Genomic DNA, 24,186 nt, shown 5'->3' with positions numbered 1-24,186 from the left:
CTTTATGAGATACTTAAACCCCTTTTGATGAATATTTATGGCTGCTTGATTGTTCTTTTCTTCTCAAATCTTTCTTGTGGTTTTCTTCATTAAAGATTGTGCCTGTTTTCTTTTTTGCTCCTCTCATTTGATTGGGAAATAGCTTCCTATCACATGAGAATTATGGAGGGAGAGAAAGGTCTTCCAGTTCTGAATCACAATTATTTCGTCAGATAGGAAAGACCTTCCCTCTGGATTGTCCCTTTTGTAAAACACATATCTGTCCAACTTGCCTCTATATGGTTCATTTCTTTGTTCTGCTCATTGGCTTTCATCAGTTTAATCGCAAAACACTTTATTCCTTGGTGGTTGATTTATGTTACTAATTTGTTGGCTTCTTTTTTTAATCTGCTTGAATGTACAATAAAATATCTCCCTTTGATCTGTTTTGAAATGCTAAACTGGTTGTTGTAGGATTTCTAAAATGATGTGGAAAAAAAGCAGCCAAGCACATTCCTGAGTTTTTTCCCTATAATGACCCTATTGCAGCAGATTTTGAAGACGTATAAAATGTGTTTTGTCGTCACGCCTCTGTGGTAGACAAGCTATAAAAATGCAAAGAGACTGAGATGACTTCTCTATGAATCTTAAAACAGCCATTGAATAGCATTGGGTAGGAGCCCAATTTGGTGCAAATCAGCATAAATAAGCTGATTTTAAAAGGCTTCCATGATTTACACCAACCGAAGACTGGATCTACATGACAATCTCTGGGCAGCCCTGCCACTTCTGCTTAATTGTTAAGGCTTCTAATGAGCAGATATGTCTTGACCAATTTAGGAATGGGGCATTTCTGTATTCTTGGCAAACACTAAAAACCAAGTGGCAATACGTTTGTTCTCCATGAGATTTACTGGAAAAAGAGAAAAAGTTTAAAGCTCTTGAGTCATCAAGATAGAAGTGAGGGTGCTGTAATTTATGCAAACATCAGGACACTAAGCGAGGAAGCTAATAGGAGCACAAGCGACGTAATTACTCTTTGCTGACTACAGAAGGTGAAATGTGTTTTTTTTTATTGAGATTTCCTTTATGACTTGCCTGCCTGCATATGGATGACCAAACTGCTCCAAGTCAGTGAACAAAGAACATCACTGGAGTCATGGCCCTCCTCTCCATGACCCTGTGTGTCTCAGCACTACAACTCCACTGACTTGCCTAAAATTACGTCAGATAGACTTTGATGAAATGGTGAGTCCTAGAGAGCTCATTTCCAGAAACTCTTCCCAGAGCACTCTAGGGAAAGGATTCTGAATTAAATGTCACAGCTTGTTTCATACATAGCAAAGGCTTAATCAGGAAAAAAAAAGAAGGCTGGTAGGAAGCAGAAACTGAGTGATAATAAGATAAGTGCCCCAACACAACCCCCAGCCCTTTAAAGAAACAGCAGAAATCAAAAGGAAGATGTTTTAAGTGTCCCTTTTTTTATGTGATCCCAGTGGAGTTTCTCTGATGTGGTTTCATGAGGCTACAATGTTCTTGTAGCCAGGATGCCTCTTCCTTGTGTGTAAGGTGGAGTTGAGGACATTTTAACCACTGAAAGTAGAGCAAGGCTTTCATTTTTCTACTTTAGGTCTTACATCCTGGTTCTCCTGACTCTCACAGCTGAACTTTAGATCCAGGTGGCCCTGGGGCATGGAGATCCACCTGAAATCCTCACCCCTGGCCAACACATCCCTTGTGGGTGAGCTGAGTTTCCCATGCTCTTTGCAGCTCTGCAGCTCTCTCCACAGCTCCCTGCAGTCCTACTGCACAGTCCACCAGTGCCCAGAGGGGCTGAGCTCTGGCACGAATGGCCCCCACCTCTGGCCCTAAATTCTTCACTCCTAAGGATGCAGCTGGGACCACCAGAGGTAGACTGCTTGCCTACAGAGCTGCCAACGCTTCTGGAGGTGAATCCTCTGTGGCAGGCACTAGCATCTTTGGGTAGGGATGCTCTACCAGCACTACAGGAGGACTTGCATCTTCTGGCCTGTCTACCAGATCCACATCCCAGGTTGGCTTCGCAGCCAGAGATGTTGCTGCAAGGGGTGGTGATCACTGTCATGGGAAAGCACAGGTGGAATCGCTCGTGGGGAGGATTCAGCCTTCCTCCTCCCCCTGCAAACCAGAACTAGGCTGTTGAATGTTGTAAGGAAAACAGAAAACCTGGAGCTTACTTACACACTCTCACAGGGCTCCCAAGGCGTATCCTGAAGGAGAAGAAGGTCACAGGGTTATCCGTCACATAACTAGCATTTCTAGCCTTTTCCAGCCTCCTTGTCTCTGCCGAAGAGTCCCAAGGACTGAACGCTGCCCAGACGTGGTTGTAGTGGTACCCACCTGCTCTCGTCACCCTCCAGTAGAGTCTTATATGTTGCAATCTCGATATCCAGGGCCAGATTGACATTCAGCAGCTCCTGGTAATCCCGCAGCATGCAAGCCAGCTCATCCTTGGCCTTCTGGAGGGCATCCTGCAGCTCAACGTGCTTCTCCTGGATGTGTTTGAGGGCACAGTCCCTGCAATGCTCAGTCTCACAAACTGATGTTTGCAGAGAGGACACCTGCCAGGGGAGACACAAGAAGTCATTACTTTCCCTGCCCTCTTTCTTGCCATCCTTATCCTTGAAAGAGAAATTCTCACTTTTTTTTGAGAGTCGAAAATTGGGAAGTATTGAGGTTCCTTTTAGGAAAGCCAAATGTTTCCAAAATCAAATATCAGTTCTGAAGTACTACAGAAAGGCTGGACTTGTCCTTGTACTGCCAGACTGTGTTTAAGTCTTGTTTCAAGGATACCAATACCTTGTTCTAATTGGAACTAATAATTAAGGTTTTCCATTACTTCCCGTTATAAACTATATAATGAATTAGATGGTCTGAAAATTATACCAGTTTCTATGGGTGCTGAATTACTGGTGAGTCATAATTCTACCCTACTTATTGGATGCTTTGAACCTGTGTCAGAAGCATTGCCTCCTGCCAGAATTCCTGCTGGACCAATTTTAGCAATTTTCCGAGTGGCTGTAGCTAATCCAATGATCTAATTTCCTGCAATTAGTTCTTTGCAATAATCAAAATGATCCAACAGTAAATAGGCCAGCAGATAATCCTTATTCCCCGCTCAGCACTGGTAAGATCTTCTCTAGACCAATGGAACCGGTGTGAGGCAATGCTCCTTATAAAGACGAAAGAAATGCCACAGAGATGTAGAAAACATGACTTGGAATCTTACACCTAGGATCCAGTGAGTAAATATGATCCATCATACCTCCTTCTTCACATTTTCAAGGTCACACTGCCTTCTCTGGATCACAAAACTCAGCTCTTCAATCTCTTGCTGGCGGGACTTCATTTCATTGCAATCTCTCCCCTTTGCCTCCTCCAGCTCTCGGAACTGATAGTAAGAAAAGAGAGACCTGGCAATTAATGTTGGTAGTGTACCTAGTATAGAAGCCTTGCTTCTCTTTCCAGAGTGAATTATACTAGGTTTAGAAAAGTCTCACGACTTTACAGCTCCTGAGACTTTCAGCAGCAAGTGGAGCTTTCCTCCTGCAGTTTTCTCTGTTCAACTCACCTACAACCTCCCACCTACAGCCTTCCCAGCATGACTGAGTCTTGTCCCATTGCATTGTATCTGGTCTGGGGATGTTCTCCTGACTTTGAGACTTACAGATTGTAGCAGAATGGACAATTAGGTCCAGAAGTTATACAGTGAAGACAGAAAGAAAAAATCACCACCTTTGCACTACTACTTTTGACAGTGAGAGAATTAAGGATATGTCACTGGATGCTACAACTTACCCTAGTTCTGCACAGCGCATCCAACACTGCTTTGCTTTTCTGAGCTATGTCCTCATACCAACACTCAGCACTCCTGAGGATGCCCTCCGTGTCCAGGCCTCGGCTGTTGTCCATTTTCACAATGGCAGAGGTGTCACAGGGACTTCTCACCAGCTCAGCGATTTCCTAGAAGCCATGTGTGAGCGGCAGTAAGGTGTCAGTATGTCTCTGTCCCTGGATTTCTTATCTCACACTCCAGTGGAAGTAACACCACCACTGAGAGTCTGACCTGAGCCACAGCCCAGGAGTTGAGACTAGATTTGGTCACACATGCAGCTTGAGGGTTTGGGGGTTTTGAGATTGCAAAATCTTCCTTATCTGGGATTCTTATTGCCTCCCAAAAAGAGCCAGATGGATTGGTTTAATCAGGCCTAAATCAAGAAGCAGCTGGTAGGAATAGCTGCCATCAAGCAAGGTTGGGACAGGAGCATCCATACCTGAGCAGAAACACATTTCAGGAACTCTATCTCCTGCTTTAGGGTTTCCACCTTTGCTTCCAGCTCTGCCTTGGCCAGATAGACACAGTCCACATCCTAAAAGAGTTTCCAGACAGTTAGAAGTCAAAATGGTACCTACACAGAGACCTAAGGCAATGTAATTATATTTTTAGGGTAGGAAATTTTGTTGAGGAAAAGTCATTGGGAAGCTCAGATTTCCCCTGAACAGCAACAGCTAAGGGGGTCCCAAAAGCATATACAATACTGCTGAGTTCTTGCCTGAAAGACATCATGACTTGGGCATTAGGACTAGAAAGCTGTCAGTTTAGAATGAAATGTCCTTTCTGTGCTAAAGGGCAGAGGTGTAATGCTCTCTGGCAATACTCTGTGACATGTTTTTCTGTATCCATACTTGTCCAATGACTTTTAACATTCTCAAGACCTGACCCTTGCCTTGCAAGGAGCAGATCAGAGGAAAGTCCTTGGATCTCTGCATCCAACCCTTCCATTCATACCAATTCCTTACCTTCTTCAATAACACAAACTCGTTCTCAGCAGCCGTGCGTCTGCTTACTTCCTGCTTGTATCTGTTGGGGAAGAGAAAAGACTGGTTACTGGGTCATTCTGAGACTGGAGACCTTGTTTGAGTATTTAGAGGTCAGGGTGCTATTGGATCTCAGCTTCTTGGACCTCAGAGAGAAGTCTATTGATACGGACAAAAATTCAAGTCCCATTAGACAAGCTGTTGGAGCTCACTGCCCTGTGGATGGTTTCTGCTCACTCACTTGCACCTGAACTCTTCAACGAGCTTCTCTGTGTCGTTCAGCTCAGGTTCCATCTGCCCCTGCTCACGCAGCAGCGAGTCCAGCCACCTCTGCAGGCTGCAAATGAAGTTGTCGAAGACGTGCTTGGTGTTCTTCTGGGATGGCAGCACCTGCTTTTGCAATAGGTCCCATTTGGTGGCCAGCACCCTGTTCTGCTGCTCCAGATGCTGTACCTGCATTCAGAAAGCAAAGCCACCTTCTTCAGGCACGTGCTTAGCTGCATTGTATGGGGACCAAATGAATGGGGGGGGGGGACCAAGGCTTCTTCTGAGTCAGTGTTTCAGGGGTTCATTGTGGTTTGAAGGGGATGAGAGGACAAAAGGGGGGCATTGCAGTCTTCCTAATCCTATAATCCTAGAGCAAACTAGGCATGCTGCTCTCCCATTCTCCAGGGAAGCCCTAGACAGTACAGCCTTTGTGGCAGCTACAGAAACCATGGAATATTTAAATAAATCTGCATATCAAATGGCTGATAGTGGAAACCATGTTTACCGATAGGAGACAATGCAACTTTACAAGGTCTAGCTGCACAGAGAGAAGTCAACAGTGCAGAAGCTCAGTAAGATACCTTGGAGGAACAGCTCCCTTTCACTATGAATAATAAAAACAGATGCAGCTTATCAAAGCACATAAACACATAAACCAGATTAAAATAACATTATCAGCTAGATCTGCATTTGCAGCTCATAGTACTGGAGTCACACATGCTAAAACCAGCATACAGCTCAGGTGATAGGATGAGAGGAGAGGAATCAAAGACCTGAGCACAAAAAGGTTTCCTTCACACTTAAACCTCATCATTCCTTTAAGTCTCGTCTCACCTCTCACCTTGTCAATCAAAGAGGCAAACTGGTTATTGAGGATCTTCATCTGCTCTCTGTCCTGCTTTCGGATGTGCTGGATTTCAGGGTCGACCTTCACATCAAGAGGCTGCAGCAGGCTTTCACTGACGTGCACCTCACAAATACCTTCACTTTTGCAGCTCCTGCTGTGGAAGCCTAACCTGTGACTCCCACCTTCACTGTTGGCAGGGATGCCCCTGCACCTCCAGCCTCCACAGACCCTCTGTGCGAGGCTTCGGTCAGAAGAAAGCCATTTGCACCTATCTGTGTTTTGGAGGCTTTGGCTGCTGTGTCTCCAGGCTTCATAAGTTCTTCCAAATAGCACAGCAGAGGGGAAAACACTGCTTCGGCACTGGCTCGTGCCGCTCGCAGCAGAAGATGATGAGAAGAACTTTCTTCCATGAAAAGACCTTCCAGCTGACAGCTGCTGGCTCATGCTGGCAGTCGTGATGGAGGAGAGGATGCTGGAGGACAGCAGAGCATGCAAGTCAAAAAGGGGCCCCTCTGCTCTGACAGCCCTGGGTGCGTCCTTTATACACATCTCAGAAGTGGGGCTTCGTTGATGCAGATGAATAATTTGGGGTTTTCTTGGGGTTTGCCTTAGCTGGCAAGGTTTAAATAGGTAGGTTTAAATATGCAAAACAATGCATAACATGGAACATTTGTGAAATCCTATGGAATTTTACTGGTTTTAAATTGCTTCATTTGCATATAGAGCTTGGAAGGTCCCTTGGGCTGGGTTTTGTAAGGATTCTTCTTTTGTTTTAGTTTGTCCTCCTTCCTTACATGAATTACAGTTTAGCAAATGGCCTTAAGAGTGTCTCCCTCTGTCAAGGACAATCTGTAAAGGAGTGTTCTGTTGAACAGCAAATGAGAAGTGATTTTTGCAGTATCTGTTCTTTTTGTAGTCACTCCCTTCACAAAGGGTGGTATAAGTCCATGAGGCACAGCCAAAGGCAGCCCGGTACTTGGAAGCTGGGAACCATAGTGTGGTCCAGACACACAAATTTCCTTGTGGTGGTACAAGAGTGCAAAATACTTCTTTTTTATAAATAGCCCTCCACACACCATCCCCTGTTAAAGACCATAACTGACTGAGCAGGACCTATCTCTTCCAACTTTTGATGCTAGGTCTGCTGAGAGACAGGCATGTCTGAGAGATTGCTCTCCAGAGAGCCTTTATCTTCTTCACTGAGTCCAAGAAAGTCTAAAATGACCAGCTCAGACTTGGATGCTCAACTTTTAGATGAATGAATTACTGTATCGACATCATCTCGTTAAGTTTTTGGCTTTGGTTGTATAGAACACATTGAAAAATGGCGCTCGTGTGGAGAAGACAATAAATAGCTTAGAAAATAGGAAGCTCAGCCACAAGGCTGTTAGCTGGATGCTTGTTAATCATTTAATTGGAAACTGCAGTAGGCTTGGCCTTGGTGGGCAGACTATGAATGCACCAGCAACCAGTATCCTGCGAAAATACCTTATTAATACAGCTGCTGTATGGTTACTCTCTGTTACTATCCTTTATATTTGAGTTTGTAATTAAAACCCTTGGAATACCTCAAGGCAAATAAAAAAGATTTATTAGAATTGCTTGACAGATGGGGAAGAAAAGGCTGATAAGTTTAATATATTTGCTGAGAGCCTCACAATACCTCAGAGGTGGAGCCAAGATTACATCTCTGTCCTTGCGGCTTCTTGCCAAAGTCTCTTTCAAAACAGAAAGGTGAAGGGTTTCATTTCAGATGATTTGAAAGAAATGGTTTTCCCCTGCTATTATGCCATACTAAACCTTAACTCTTTCAACAGGCTCAAACCTTGGTCAGTGTTTTTTTGGCAATTAAACATTTAAGCATTTCAAATTCCTAAGAAATGGGATAGTATTTCACGTGCTCATGTCTTTCCTTGGTTTTGCAGGGATTTTTTAATATTTTTTTTTCACTCCCTGGGCTCACTGGAGGGCTTTTTCTCCACCTTTCGCAAGGAGGCTGATGAAAACCAAAACTGGTTACCAGCAACCTTGCTGGTATTCTGTCTCCGAGAGTGGCTGATGCCAAAAGTTTTCTTGTACCTCATTATTTGCAAATGTTCTTCACTGGAACAGCTTGCCCTTAGCCCAGCAAGAGAGATAATTGATGGTATGAAGTAGCTGGAAAGACAACTAGCTTAATTGCAGGTTCTTGACAGCTCTATCAATTACACCTACACACAGAAGAGCAGAAATGATTGAAGTCCTGGGTGTCTCGGCTGCTTAAATACAGGCAGAGTCCATGGCAATCCCATCTGGAAGAGCAGGATTGGAGCCCGGGAGGAGGGTTCTTGGCCTGGAGCTGCTCTGACTCGGTCTTCATTTTGTGCTTCCAGTTTGTCTCTCCTTGGTCTCCCACTGAATCCCCCCGCCCCCGCTGCATCTGCGTGGGCCCAGTGACGAGGTACCACGATGCTCGATGGTTCTCCCGCACCTTCTGAGCAGGGGTGGGTGATCTCAGAGCACTCTGCCTGGTCCTGCTGCTAGCAAGGGAAGTTTGACTCCTTCAAGCAAGAGTTAGCTCAGAGGTTTTGTTTCCTTGCTGTGGCTAGAGCCTACAGGGTCATGGGTGGTTTCAAAAGTTTTCCTCCCATAGATACACTTTGATAAGGAAAACTTCTGAACTTGGGTTTTCACATCCCCAGACATAGCGAAACGTTCATCCGTCCAGATCAGTCTCACCTCTGGCTCTGAGTCTACATGTCCCCTGATGACTCCGAGTCCCCAAAAGGCATATGATGCCACCTGGTGCAACCCTTGGGCTGTTCTCATCTGCCCAGCTTGGGCCGTAGTTTAGAGGAACGCAAGGTCAGCTCTGCCTTTCTCTCCCAACTTCATCTCATCCCACCCAACTTGCTGCAGGAGACAAAGTTTTTGAGTGTCATTTGACAGCAGTCTCCAGGTTTAAAATACAGAACTTCTCCACTTGCTTCCATCCCGTTGATGGAACTCATGTATTCATGCCAGAGCAGTTGTGCTTGCTGCAGCTCCCTTTCAGGGGAGAGAGGGTTGTACGTGTATGTGGGCACCAGGGGAGTAGCTCCCAGGGTAATCACAGCTCATTCATTTACTTCTAACTACCAGGAATTTTGGAAAGGGGCCCAGCAATGAAGATAGGAGGCCCACAGTTTTCATGGTGCTACAATGTAGCCCTGACTAATTTCACAGCTTTTTGCCAGAGCAAATCAGGAGGGAACTTCTTGTTCCGGCCACATCTGTACAGCAAAGAGGGCTCAAGCCCAAAACTCCACCAGTCAGAGAGAGACTGGGAAAGCCAGCACAGTGACCAGCTCTACACCACTACAGTACAACTTGTTTCTCCCACTAGGTGGTGGTATCTAATGCATCGTGAACTTCCCTGTCCACACGGGTTCTTGGTTGGGTTCTCGGTGGTGACATGAGCCTGTTCACACCTAGTTCAACATTCAGAAACCTCTCAGGGTCCCACTAGCAAGAGCTAGCTCACAGCTGTAGAGGGCAATATTTAGAAGCCAGGACAGCATGGGAACAATAAGGTCCTCAGTCCTTGCAAGAAGGTGAGATTTCATATGGATTTGTACTCCAAGGTTGACTATGAGCCAGGGATGTTTTGTAAAATATGTGTGCATCCAGTAATGAACCTCTGGCAGGAAAAACAACCCTGAGATAGAGACTTACCACCAGCTTTAAGGACAACTGACCTACTGCCATGTTCTTCATCACCTTGGTGTCCTCCCCTCATACCTAAAATCTTGCTCATCATATCAATACTCTTTGGAGGCTCAAGCTGTGCCTAGGCACAGGGTGTCAGTAGACACCTGCTTTCAGTGTTACATCCTGAGCATGTTTACAATGTTGTGATGACTGATAATACGTGCCCCAGTACGTTAACTGACATTAATCTGAAGGCCCCACCTTATGATCTTCTTCTTCTCATGACTTCAGCTCAGCCCCTGAACCTCAAAACTAAAAATGTCTCTGGGCACAGCCTTAGACAGTCTATCTTGTGGCATTTTCCATCAAAAATGCATGGGCAATATCTAATTGACAATAGCAACTTAGTGTTGAGTCAACGAGAAATCAGCAGTGGATATGTCCCCATGCTCCCCACATTGACCTCTTTTAGTCACTTTCCACACTTTGCATGTGCTGTGGTGGTAGAAAGAAAATCATCTGCTTGATCATCTCAGCTCAAATCTGTATGGTCCAAAGACCTGAAACTCAGCCTCGGTCTTAACAGAGCTGAATACACAAGCTCCTTACAGATACTAGCAGAAGTTGGACCATATAGCTGCTGAAGGAAAGGAACCACAAAATTAAGCATTTAAAAAATATTATCTTTTTAGACAACTGAAATCCTGGATGAGATTTTTCTCTCTTACTTAAACAGAGATACTTTTATATGGAACGAGGTGCCAGAACACTCATTTCCAGAAACTGGAGATATCATTATAGCTTAGCTGACAAGCAGAACAGGTTTTGATATACCCTTCCAAACCATTCCTTCACTAAATTAGCCCAGCACTTAAGGCTATGTACTACCAGCATGTAAACAGTACTTCAAACAACTTAGTGGAAGTGCTGATCAAGCCTCTCCTAGGAGTTGGGGGTTAGCAATCTCTTTTCTAAGCTGGTCTCCCAGGCTCCTGTTATAGTCAATCAAAACAGATGGTTTGTCTGATCTCCAGCGGGTGACTCACCCAGTACTAAGGTAGATGCACAAATTAGGTCTTTTGAATTGCCTCCCAAAGTGCCTACTTCTCTCCATTGATTCTACCTTCTTCCTTTTCGACCTTTCACTCTACAAAACAGATCAGTAAAAAACCCACAGACCTGACCACAGTGTTCATAATTATTCTTTATTTCTTCTGATTAGAGATGAGAAGCTCTAGGCACCCTGTAACAATGAAACTAAAGCCCACCAGTACTTGGTAGTGTGCAGAATTACCTTTCACAGCTTCCACTTTTTATTGTAAGAGAGGAGGCTTTGTCTTGATTGAAAAGTCTTACCTAATGTCTTAGATGAAAAATGGGGTTGTGATGGTGCAGCTTATTTATCACTTGGATCCTGAAGAACTGAACTGTTTCCGTAAGTGATGTAGAAGCAGCCATTAACAGTGAATAAACTGTCCCCACTGTTGAAGGGTAGCTGTGCATGGTGTTTTGCAAGCCAAGGTAAACTCATACCACCCACACACTGAACCTGTGGGATGCGAGCCAGCACGGATGAAAACACAGGCTCATCTCAGCAGGGTTTGCTAACACAATCTCCAGTTTTCACTACCACAGCTGACTGCTTCACAGCGTGTGTGGGGCTTTCTGCATTTGATGAGGGCAGTGATAACCTAGTTTTGACTGAAATACAGTGTCTAGACCTCCCCACATGAAGGGTACTCATAACTGCTTCCAGACTATGCTATAAAGGTTTGATTTAGCCCTTTGTGGCTCCCTGTCAACGTTCCCTAGTTGTTTTCATGGCTCTATGGCCATCTGCAAATGGGTCTTCACAGTGGGTTTCCCACCAAGCTGAGTATCTCACTCACTGGCTGCCACCCCCAAGACCCTTCACAGTTGGATTTCCTGGAAAAACAGTTAAGAGCATCCTACCTTCCCTTCGACTGGGCGAAAGACATGAAATATTCCTGATGGGATTGTGACATTCCAGTTATCTAAGTGGAGTGTTGCTAAATTAAGGTGACACAGTTGCATTGAGCTTCTTAAACTTTCCTGGTAATGTCAGCTTCTCTGCTCTTCATTAGAACTTTTGAATGGACTTAAAGGAGGTTCTATGAGAAACTTAGAAAACATATTGCTTCTTCTGCATAGAAGTGACCATTGAATAAGATGTTGGCCAAAAAAGGCTTACTTGGGTACATACCATCCAATTTTGATTTGGGACCCCAGGGAGGAAAATGGGACTAGAAGTAAGATAAGACATTGTTGTTCATAGACTTTCTGGTCCTTTATCTGCAACTGCAATGCTAACAAAATCTGCATGGATTATTTGATCTGTCCCCTGGTTCTTTAATGAGTGACTCCTGGAGGGAATGATGGAACTGAGATGTGGCCATGTGTCCTGGTTGACTGGCTAGATTAGGCCAATAGGACTTGTCGCCTGGAACCCATTTTCACAGCAGATGTTCAGCCTATGGCCCCCCACAACAGACATTCTTTTGTAAACACCTTCTTCCACTTTTTCACTAATTTTTTTCTTGAGGTTGGATCAGATCTCCATAAACTGATTTATATATTTAAAGAGTCATTACAAAAATCTCACCATACACATCAGACTTGTGCCCACCCATAGACCAATACACACACAACAGACAGGGTTTCAAGCCTTTAGTTGCCAAAGACAAAGGTTCCAAACACCCTGAGTTGAAGTGCTTAGAGAAAGCCTAGGGAAACAGTAGCAACCATCACAGTATTGTCATAAAACAGAGGTGTGTGGCTGGAGAATTCAAGAGATGGATGCAGGGTGAAGAGAGCTTGGGATTATGTGCGACACGTTCAAACTAGCAGTGACCCAGTGGTGGGCACAAAAGCCACCCTTGCCTCTAATAGCAGAGGGAATGCCTTCTTCCCATTCCGTTGACAGACTTTGCAAAGTAAATGTTACATGTGAGAAGCATCTGCAGAAACACCTGAGCCACTTCCAGAGGTAAAACTGAAACCCCACCTTCAAGAAGACCACCCTCCTTCAGAGCTGGATTCTCTAGGACCACCTCTGGAACTATATATACCAGCTCCACAGCTCTCACCACTATAAACCCCTTCTCCTCCAGAGCTAGACCCAAAACGACAGCCATACGCTCCACTGCCAGAACTGCACATACCATCATGGCTCGATCCGCTGCCTCGAGAGATTGAGCTTCCTCCACCTCCAGAGCTGGATCCTATCCACCCAGAGCTGCTGCCCCCACCAGAGCTCATCCCTCCACTGTGGGGGCTGCATCTGCCACTGCCAGAGCTGGATCCCCATCCTCCAGAGCTGTGGCCACCTCCAGACATGGAGCCTCCACTGCCAGAGCTTCCTCCTCCTCCATGACCTGAGCTTCCTCCACCACCAGAGATGGACCCTCTCCGGCCAGAGCTGCTGCCCCCACCAGAGCTGCTGCCCCCACCAGAGCTCATCCCTCCGCTGTGGGGGTTGCATCTGCCACTGCCAGAGCTGGATCCCCATCCTCCAGTGCTATGTCCACCTTCTTGCACCAACTTCTCACTTTTCAAGTTTCCAGATCCTACTCCAAATATTCCTCTAGCTCTTGTGCTGTGGTCAATGACACCTGTAAGAAATAGAAATGATGTCCTACTTATTCTTTTTACTCAAAAAATTTTACGCACTGCTGATACAATACTTATGTATGGCCATCATTGTATGTACTGTAGTGGTCCTTGTCATATGTCTGTAAAGAGGCAACAAGGGTCTTCATTAGTAGATTTTCCTGTGAAATCTTTTCTCATATTGTTCTGGCTTTATTAGCTTATATTTAACATAACTTACATCTCTACTCCATACATTAACAGTTAGTGCAGCACTTCCTTTAAGAAGGCCAAGTGTACAGGTTTCTCTCTCCTTTAGCTGGCCCCCAATTTCCACCAGTTTTAGGACTCAATTTCTTTTCCTTCGGTTCTGACATGCACCGCATAGACCTATAGTGTAAAAGTGAGGTGTTTCCCACTTCCTACAGATTTGGTTGAACATAGCCAACAGGTTCCAAGGTCAGTAGCTCAATGTTGGCATATTAATGCATATACACATGTATTCACACACACACTCACAAGGGACTACCATTTCCTTCATGCCCCTAGGGAGCTCAAAATGGAGCTAAGATAGGTTGCTCTGATGGTAGGTGTTAAGTACCACAGACAACAAAACGGTAACAGTGCTTTGTTAAAAAAAACAAAGCAAAGCCTTGAGGTACTTACAGATTGTGGCTGGTGAGCCTTCCTGTATCCTGTGAAGAGAAAGTGACATTGAGATAATGCATCCAATAAAAGTAAAAGTCAGGCTAGGCTCTATCAGTAAGCCAATGAAGGAGCAATTCATCCTGGAGATCTAAGTGATAGGTTGAGGAATGGGACGCACTGCTTTGTACAGGTGCCTCTATCCAGGATGAATAGTTTGTACCTACCTGGTCTCCTCCTCCTCAAGAAGTGATCTATACATGGCAATTTCAATATCCAGGGCCAATTTCACGTTCAGGAGCTCCTGATAATCATGAAGAAGGCGAGTGAGATCATCTTTGGCCTGCTGCAGGGCATTTTCCAAATCCTGAAGCTTTTGCTGGCCATCTGTGATGGCAGAGCTCCCACGCTGCTCAGCATCTTTAATGGTTTCTTGGAGGCTGTTATTCTGCAGTGGGCAAAAACAGAACATGTCCATTTCCCTTCTACGGGACTGGGATATTCAAACCCTTCTGGCAGTCCCTGGAAATTAAAAGATCTGCCTCAATGACCGAACTTGGAAGATGTGTTAGACTGGGTAAATTAACCCAAATTAAATCCCAACGTAGACAGCCAAAATCTAAATCTGCTTCATTTTGAAGAGAAAACGTCATTTCTAGGTTTGCCTCCAAAGGATAGGCTACGTTGCACTGCACTGAGTCCCCATGTAAAAGTGACTTAAACAGTTTAGTCATGTTGGAAAGTATCAGCTTTACCTTTCTCCTTGCAATTTCAATTTCTTGTTGTAGTCTTTGGATCTGCCTGATAAGTTCCTGGATTTCCTGATAACTGTTCCTCACTTGCTCACGTTGATTTACCCACATGTTCTGAAGGTCCTGGTACTGATGTGCAGAGAAGAGAACAGACATTTTTGGTTTCTTTTCCGCTGAGCAGACAGACTTGCGTCCCCATCTTGTCAATGTTTACTCACCCTGCCCTGATACATGGCATCTACTTCAGCTTTGCTTCTCTGAGCAATTGTCTCATACTCCTGCCTGACTTCTTCAATGATGCCATCCATGTTCAGTTCTCTATGGTTGTCCATGGACAGAACGACATTGGTGTTGCCAACTACTGTTTGAAGCTGGGACAGCTCCTGCAAGGAAAAAAAAATTTTGGATTTTAACAGTTCATGTGAGCAGCCCAGGTTGTGTTACGAGGAAAGAAATGGCACCCTCTGGCCAGTTACCCACTGGAACTTCCCTACCTGCATCCCCCAGCTCCTATTGTTCCACCACCAGTTTTAATTTTCAAGTGTCTCTTCCAGGTTTCATGACACACCAGACCCCCTTTTCACTCACAGATGAAAAAGGACTTTATAAGATCAAAGGCCAAGGATGATCCACTCTCCACACCACTCTGCAATGTCCTGTTCAGGTGAAATTTCTGAAAACCTCCGAAAGATACTCACCCTTCAAGACCTGAGGATAAGTTTTTCATCTGAGAAGCATACTCACAGCTTCATGTAAGCATCTGAGGAACTCAAGATCCTGCTTCAGTATTTCCACCCGAACATCAAACTCCATTTTTCCCATGTAGGCACTGTCCAGTTCCTGTAAAAAAAGCCAAAGGCATATTTGTATTGCTTTGATCCTTGGCAAACTCTCCACTGAAGTGCAATTCTTGCAAGACTTGGTACATTTCTTTAAAGCCTTCATTCCTGGAGTCAAATAACGGCCCATGAAGCTCAGCTTTCGTTTGAAAAGCAATTGGAACAAAGGGAAAGTTTCTAACTCTTAGAAGAAAAGAATGGCTTAGAAACAAGCAAAATAGCTGTGGCAATAAATGTGTTCCTGGAGAAAATGCAAAACATAGAAACATAGACTTCATTAATTCTTCTCATAAAAAGTTGTCTAAATTTTCTCTTCTCCTATCTAAGCCATCTATATATTTAACCCCTAATAACAATGTCTCACCCAGATTGTGATTGAGTGAATAGAGAAAAAGACTGGCACTTTTTAAATACTCATCTTACAAAGGACTGATTCAGTCTCTAGAGGAAATTATTTCTCTCCAGTCTTGCAGTAAAAAGCTCAGGTTTTCGATGACTTCAGTTAGACGGGAGTGAGATGAAGTTAAGCAAAGACCCTGGTTTTGAAAACCTCAACACCATCCAGTTATTGCTTTATTTCTGAGGCTGTGATTTAGCTTAATGTCTTGGATTACTTCACCTTTTTAAGCTCCACAAACTCCTCTTCTTTAGATGCACGCTTGTTGATCTCATCCTCAAATCTGTTACAGCAGAGAAAAGAAACAGGTAGCTCATTGCCTGCCTTGCTTTTTCAGTCAAGTGGGCCAGAAACCAGAGGGAATCATCCAGAAAGGGAATGTGTCAAGTTTTCATTTAACTGCAATTTCTGGCAGCTGCAAAGGCAATTGCAAACCCTCTGCAGAACTATACGCTAAGTTAGCCTACAAAATGTGGCTAATATAGATTGATATACATCAGTTCTAACAGCCTTGTAATTCTGAACTAAACTTCCCCTATTTCAGAACTGTGGACATATATTTTTTGGGTGTAGCTAAACCAGGAGTGACTGTTCTCAACTTGACCCCATGGGTAAGGAGTCCTGGGTTACTCATTGCCTGGGGGAGGAGGGGCATGGAGGAGGACAGGAGGAGAAAAGAGTGGGGTAGATCTGCAGGGCCTTTGATTTTCCTCTTATTGTTCTGCTTTAGTCTTCCAGTGTCAAAGTCAAGTCCCATAATGAACCTACAAAGGCTACAAAACTCTTGAAGGTCTGAAGCTAAGCTATGCCACCCCAGGGCATGATTAGCATTGCCTTGGAAAATTCCAGTATGCTTTTTCCCAGACCTGTGATTATTCACCTCTTTTTATAATCTTCAACAAGCAGAAGCATATTATAAGCTTCTGGATCCAGCTGCTCCTTCTGGCTCTGGAGCATTTCTAGCTGCCTCTGCAGGTTGCTGATGTAAGATTGGAAGAAAGAGGTGATATTTCTGCTCTCCTCCGGTCGGGCACTTTGCTGCTGCAGAAGTTCCCATTTGGCCAGCAGAGCCTGGTTCTGCCGCTCAAGACATTGAACCTGAAAGGCAAAGCAGAAGAGTGTCTCAGCCACTGGAAAGCACCGGGGGAAACACTGACATCAGCATTAGTCCCTAGAGCAAAACAAATCCTAAGTAATATTTCCAACACTGTAACATCTAAAGGTTTTGCAAGGTGGGACCAACTGTAGTAACACTGGTACCAACACAGGAGACAGCTTAGACTAACAGGGGACACATCTCTTTTTTCCCAATATGTTGCATATGAAGGGCATGATTTTACTGCTGCTTCTCAAAGCTGCTACTGAAATCTTTGCTGGCTTTTCATCTCTTAAATGCATAATATTTAGGGAGATGATTGGGGTGGAGGGAGACTTCAGCTGTTTCTGAAGTACCTTAGACACCCAAATACATGAGAAGAATTATCCCCCTCTCAGAAGACCACATGGGACCACTCTCTTCCTAGATATACCTTGCCTTAGAGAAGAAGGTCAGAAAAACCTCTAACATGCAGAGCTAGTATTTTTGGAAACCAGAGGGAAAGCATCTCTTCAGCTGGGACACTGAAGAGGTTATAACCTGGAAGCTGACATCCAGAAAGTTAAAAAAAAAAGAAAAAAAAAAAAGGAGTTAAAGGAAAAGTGCTCCTATTTTTCAGGACTAAGCAACTTAAAACTTCTGGGTGTAACCAACACCTTTTCAGTAGGGTAATACAAGAAGCCATTAAGTCTTCACGTGTAACAAATAATACAAGCTTCCACACTACGCAGAGACACATGTCACCACTCAAAGGCACATGTCAGGTCTGCGTGGGTGGAAGTGTTTTTGTGGCTGTTTTGTTCCTGTGTCTGTGAGTAGAAACGAAAGAGAAGACGACAGCAGACAGAGATGGAAGTATTGTAGTGTAAACCAAGAAAGAGGTAAAGAAGAAAGATGTGGGGGCCACGGGCCACCTGAAAGAGGCTAGGACCTCCAAGCAAAGAAGCAATTTGTTTTGTAATTCAGAGAAATGCAACATTTTGCTTTGCTTGAGAAAAAGAAACAGAACACATCAAGGATGTCCAAGTCCATCACCCATTTTTCATGGTAGCATCAACAATTCCCAGGCACCAGAATATTTCTAGCCATGCAGAAACCTTTTTCCTCAAAAGAGAAGTCACTTAACGTGTCGGTGACATCCCAGTAGTTTGTTATTGTCCTGCCACAAAAGGCGACTCAGAGATACTTATCCCAGGGCTAAATGTAAGTGATTCATGCAGCGGCGTTTATAGCAAGCTATTAAAAACTTCACACCAGCACAAGGGAATCTAGCCAACGCTGTGGTTTGGGGGGAGAGAATATGCAATGTAAAGGTGTCCCCGTGCCTCACACAGGCAGAGCAGCACTCCTTATATTTCCCCCTTCCAGATAACAAGTAAAAAAGAGAACAGGGACTCACCTTATTGATGAATGATGCAAATTTGTTGTTGAGAGCCTTGATCTGCTCTTTCTCATCTGACCGCACTCTCTGGAACTCGGGATCAACTTGTACTTGTATTGGCCTCAGCAGGTTGGTGTTGACACGGACTGCCTCGATGCCTCTGCCAACACCAGCCTGCCCAAAACCCTGTCCAGCCCCTTGTTCACCAAAGGCACTTCTACCAAAGCCTCCTCCAAGAACCTCCCTGCCTGAATTTCTGCCACACATGCTACCAAGCCCTGCTTCACCACCTTGAAAAGCTCCCACAAAATATCCTCTTCTACCAAAGCCCCTATCAAGATGTCTCCCACCACCAAATCCCAGGCACCTCCCATATCCTCCTCCTTCTCCTCCATAGCATCCACCACTAGAAACATCCCTAAACCCACCAAGGTTGTGGAGACTCCTGCTGCCATAACCATACCCATAACCACTGTACCTTTCTTCTCCTCTATTGTCTTCACAATAGCTTACGGTAGATGGACTTCTCCCACCACCCAGTCTGCCACAGTGAGCAGAAAAAGAACTGAAACTCCCATCCCCAAATCGGTAGAAATGTTGGCTCATAGCGTCGCTTTCAGAGCGTTAAGAGAAGGCGAGAGCACAGGCACGGTAGGTTCTGAAGCAGGAGGAGAAATGAGAGGGAAGGATCCTCAGCTCCTCTGGTGGGGGTGACAGAAGTTCTCCTTTATACGTTCTGGAGGAGTTAGTCTCCATTCCGTGGTAATTAGCAGGTCTGTTAATGTTGTTATTGGGTTTGGTTCATCAGGCAGCAATTAACGGCCGCCTGAAGAGAGGTCAGAGTAAACACCACACACCAGTGGAGGAATTGTGAAATTCCCCAAATCCTGCTTGACTCATGAGCTTTGTTCAGATGAGATTTCCTTATCTCATTAGCCTGCCCTCCATCATTAATTACAGTTCATGCAGTTATCCATGCACATTACCATGGTTTGTTCTCTCTCCAATTTCCCCACCTCTTTTGGCATTTTATTTCATGAGACAGAAGGCCTTGATATTGTCCTCATATTGACTTCAGGGTAGCTCACCTTGCTTCACCACATCATCAGGAGTACCTACTACAGAAAGCAAAGACTATTGCTCCCTTAGCTTCCCATTCTCTCGTTTCTGTCATTCCCAGTATATCCACCCAAGAGTAAGTATTACTTCTGCAGGGCTGCAGGGAGAGGGAAGGTGTTGAGATCTGGTCTTCTTGCTAAATGCCTAAAAAAAAAATTTGCCTTTGGCTCATAAAGGTGAAATAGCATCTAGAAACCAGAAAAAATGGAATCTCTCAGTATCCATTTTAGCTTTAAGTAAATGGATACAGAGTTTTAAATGTAAAAGAGAAAGCTCTGAGATAAACTTTAATCAATTAAAGTAGACATTTGACTATTAAAGATTAAGATGAGGTCACCTTAGGGAACAGATGACCCATCACTTCCATACATTAGGACTCTTGGCCCTTCTGCTCTTGGCTGCTCCTGGTCTTCCATGTGGGAATAGTTAGACCACGAACTGAAACTACCTGTTTGTGGATTGTTGGTTTTTAAAGGCCGCGCCACCGGATAGCTGAGATACCAAATACAGTGCTGGGCTCCAGGCTTTTCTACCCAGATTGTCCTACTGAGCATCTGCCTGATCCATCCCTCTAGTGGAAGGTGTCCCTGCCCATGGCAGGGAGGTTGGAACTAGATGATCTTTAAGGTCCCTTCCAACCCAAACCATTCTATGAGTCTATGATTCTCTTTCCTCTCCTCATCTCCATGCAAGACTCCACCTTTCCAGTCTGAGCACACTCCGGTGCAAGACTCAATGGCCATGAATTCATTTAAAAAACATTTGGGAGCCAAATCCTGCTGCTGACAATGCCACTGAGAGCCTTCAGCCTTGACTAGTAGCTCTAGAAGATAACTGAGATCTGATACACTGTCCCCAAAAGCACTGGTGGAACAATTTCCACATGGCAAGAACCTCCCCTTTGTCCCCTACACGACATTAGGAGAAGCTGGGCTTCACCCGAAGGGGATGTTTTTCCTTCCAAAGGTGCTGGATAAAGCCACACTATGAACCCTTCAGTTATATAGAGGTTATGTGGTCAGGGCTTTGTAATCCTTGCTCTGGCTCCACTTGGAAAGCACCTCGTAAATCCCCTAAATGAAAGGTTTGTAGGGAGAGGTTATTAGACCAGCTGTTATTAGACCAGCTGATATATCTAGAAGCGGACAAGATTTGGGGCACTCAGCGACCAGATGAAGGGTTTTCCCAGAAGTAGACACAGTGTTTTTCCAGACAACCAGACAAGAAGTACTACTTTTCCCTACCAAACTGGATCTCTTCTAGCCTTATACCAGGAATGGCCAACTGGTAACCCAGACCTTCCATTTGCGCTATGTTTTTGCAATTAATCTTCACTAGTTACCTACATTTTACTGAGAATTTCAACCAAATTTCTGACTGAATTTCCCCTTTTTATATACCTATATAAAAATCTGGCTTGAATCGTGAATTCAGTGTCCCGCTGTAAAGAATAATTACAGTGAACAGAAAAAATGTGTAATGATCATAATTTTAAATTGAGTAGGGGGGAAATCTGGAAACAGATCTATTTCAACACATCTGGGTAAGGTTTGCCAAAGCATTAGGATAATACACAAAAATCTTCCCTGTTCTCTTTTAGTTGGGCTCAATATTTTCTAGACACTGGCGCATCTCAACAGAAACCAAAGTCAGTTGTCCTCCTTCACTCCCATATTTCAGTCAAGCTAAAAGATGCTTTCAGAACTGTATCCACTCTCTGCAAAATTCTGTGTAGGACTAACTGTGTCTGAACAATGCTGAGACCGAAATTCCTGTGTGACCTTGGAGCCATTATTAGGCTCAGATAAAGATTGGGAGGACAATATATGACTTCCCGTCAGGAGGAGGTGAGACTGTGGACATGACCCATGATTTCCTTGTGAGATCTGAGCTAAAATGTCCCTTTTGCTTGCCTTAACGATTCCTCAGCAACATACACAAGAGTTTCTAAAGGGTTGCTGTTGTCTGCCTGTCTGTTGAGTTTATGAATGACTACTTTGAGTGCAATTCATCTTCATCCCCACTCTTTCAGTTTTGAGTGTGGCTTATTCCAACACACACTGCATCAGGCAATACTTTAGATCATCACATGGATCTTGGAAGGAAGCGTTATGACCTAGGGGAGGGAACACCCACAGACCAAATAAGCCAGCTGCCTGTGGAACAATGGTTAGAGAGATGTTGATCCAAAATTACTGCCCTACATACATACATCAACTCGCTGCATGAAGCAAACCAGGTGGCAATTCATACAGAACCACTGCGCTGATCTCCGAGGCAGCTGCGTCCTGCTTGAGGAGGCCTCCTGCAAACCCTGCATGAGAAGAGCAGCCAACCTACCCCACATGCCACATAAACCAGAGTGCAGCATGTAGGCTGCTGTTGTGATCATTGCTGGCACCAGCCTAGCCTTGGCACAACAAACCAAGCCACACCTGAACCTGTCGAGCTGGCTCCAGAAAGAATGATGCACCCAGAGAGATGTTCATGCATTCTGCAGATGAAGGGGGAGCTTCCTGTGATACCTTCCTCTTCCCTGCAATGAGTTGGCATCGCTCTTGGATGTACCTGGGTGGATTCTGCTCTGATCCTTTAAAAGAAACAGCAAAACTGTTCCCAACATGCATGGAGCAAAAGGACCACAGGTTCAACCAACATCCTTACCACAGAGATGGGTTATCACAGAATCTACCAGGGAGTGGAAGTCTTCAGGGGCTGTTGAGATAGCCACATGGTAAACCGGGCTTTTTGTTGTTGGGGATTTTTTAAGATAAATTTAAATTGCATCCCAAAAGTTATTCATGTAAAATTGACTGCCTGGGCTTCTTCTATAGCTGTTGGAGGAAGCACAGAACATCCACGTGTAATTCCTCCCATCCAGAAAAGTCCGTGAAGCAGGTGATGATGTTCCTCCTATCTGGCAAAGCCTCTGAGACAGGTGGCATGAGCGTGCTTTTCCAGATGGTCTCATTTCCCTCTGTGGACCATAAAGGAACCTGGAGAGCTCACTCAGCTCCCGAATTTCAGGTGGTGAAAGTAATGTGAGTTGAGCCATCCTCTATCAGACCTATGTCACAGCAACTGCACCAAGGCTTCGCATTTTCAAACTATAAAGACAATTCACAGACAGACCCAAGCTTTAGCTCTTTGAGTGCAACTGATGCAGGAACCTGCCAACCTCCACAACCCACATCCATCTCTGTCCACGTCCAGTCAACCCAAATAATAAATGGGAATAATAAATTCTTGTACCTAGGCTAATGCTCAAAGAAATGCCTCTACATTCTTGCAGGACCATTTTAATCGACTCAAAACAGAAAGCCTAAACCACTAAAATCCTGCAGATGTCTCAGAAGAAAGATCTAGCTACTTTTCATCACTGCCAAACATAAACTAGTGATCTTTACATTGGCAGAGCAGAGGGTAGATAAGTAAGTACAGTAATATACTTATTACTATTAAATAACCCCTGCACACCCGTACAAGTGGACACACAGCAGTGTAGTACAGTAGTACATTAATAAATACAGTACTTAGATTTAATAGCTGTCCAGATAAAGTAGATAGACACACACACATAGGATTGAAATAGTAGATGTTGATCACTAGTTGCCTAAATACCTGCATAAGTAGAGCCCTAAGTCACTTAGAAAATGGGACTGAAATCACATAGGCACACTAATAAAAATGCCTTTCATCCCACAGACTTTCATTTTCTCACACCTTCTGTCATAGGGACTAAAAATAACCTTTTTCTGTGGTCAGTGGAGGCAACAGGAGATTCTGAGAAGAGAACAAAAGGAAGAGAAGTGTCAAAAACCTTGTAATGGCAGGAAAAAAAAAAATGTGAAATGCTGGTATTCTACCAAAGGTTTATGCTACTTTACTTCTGAGGCTCTCCAGCTTGGAGAGCACCTTGCCTGCACAAATATATTGTACTGATTATACAGACACTTCAAGGTAGGAGCAGGAATATGATCCCAGAGATCAGATGAAGTTTCCCTCACCCAGACCTACATCTGGGTAAGACTGAAAGTTGCTATTACACCACAGAAAAAAGCCCCGTATCAGGGCATGTTCAGAATTACATGAGCTGTCAATCCTTCATAGTAAAAGTGAAGCTTCCTGATGAGGAAACTATAATTAGAGGCGGTCTGGGAAGCCCCTAAGATGGGAGGGCTTTGTCCTGCATAGACTGATATAAGAGGGTACTGAGTTCAGCTGGTTGGGAATGGTTTTAGGGGGAAAATGTTCTTTTGTCTTTGCTAAACAGAAGTATTTTCTGGAAATGCTGTGGTTGAATTGCACAGAACCGGGGTGGAGGCCAGGACCGAAGGTGAGGGTGCAGAGCTGGCCACTCCAAAAGACATGAGCTCCATGGATAGACAAGGAGGAACTTGGCACAGTACCTGTCATTGGCTTCTCCATCAGGAGCTGCTCCATAATATGGACATAAGGAAGGGACCAGTGGACCACAGCTTTTGAGATGGTAAGAAGCAACAGAGCATCTCTGCTTGCATGTGATTGATTCTTTTTTGAGTGGAGAAAGGACAACAAGTAGAACAAGGTGGCCACCTGTAAGAGGTTGGAACCAAGTGCTCAGTTCATAAGTGCAATGGCAGCAAGGCAAGCTAAGGAGACACAGTGTGGGAAGTGGTGGAAAGCCCATGAGGACAAAGGAGAGCTGTCCCTGGAGCTACAATCCTCTCTCCTTGACTGTGTGGGGAGC

The 24,186-nt window shown here is 44.5% G+C and overlaps 1 protein-coding gene across 1 annotated transcript; it reads right to left on the bottom strand.

Moving 5' to 3' along the window:
• Positions 1 to 2,191: 2,191 nt before the first annotated feature.
• Positions 2,192 to 18,605, bottom strand: LOC104832378 (keratin, type II cytoskeletal 8-like). The gene is made up of 15 exons (XM_010568527.1): positions 18,357 to 18,605; positions 16,742 to 16,959; positions 16,084 to 16,144; positions 15,370 to 15,465; positions 14,844 to 15,008; positions 14,629 to 14,754; positions 14,101 to 14,321; positions 5,945 to 6,101; positions 5,078 to 5,289; positions 4,819 to 4,879; positions 4,293 to 4,388; positions 3,817 to 3,981; positions 3,284 to 3,409; positions 2,359 to 2,579; positions 2,192 to 2,228 (listed from the first exon to the last, which is right to left on the bottom strand). The coding sequence occupies exons 1-15, from the start codon at positions 18,603 to 18,605 to the stop codon at positions 2,192 to 2,194; spliced, it is 2,211 nt and encodes a 736-aa protein (XP_010566829.1).
• Between the last annotated feature and the right edge of the window lie 5,581 nt (positions 18,606 to 24,186).

This window comes from Haliaeetus leucocephalus, unplaced genomic scaffold (assembly GCF_000737465.1).
Source record: "Haliaeetus leucocephalus isolate CR32 unplaced genomic scaffold, Haliaeetus_leucocephalus-4.0 Scaffold246, whole genome shotgun sequence".
In the NCBI taxonomy this organism is placed as follows: Eukaryota; Metazoa; Chordata; class Aves; order Accipitriformes; family Accipitridae; genus Haliaeetus; species Haliaeetus leucocephalus.
The sequence above is the reverse complement of the archived record's forward strand: the minus strand, read 5'-3'. Positions and strand labels throughout refer to the sequence as shown.

Coding starts and splice junctions, on each gene's coding strand:
- LOC104832378 (XM_010568527.1), bottom strand. CDS start 18,605: ATGTGTGGCAGAAATTCAGGCAGGGAGGTTCTTGGAGGAGGCTTTGGT. Junction 14,755..14,843: donor ATGCCATGTATCAGGGCAGG/GTGAGTAAACAT, acceptor TCTGCACATCAG/TACCAGGACCTTCAGAACAT. Junction 5,290..5,944: donor TTGCCTCTTTGATTGACAAG/GTGAGAGGTGAG, acceptor TTCTGAATGCAG/GTACAGCATCTGGAGCAGCA.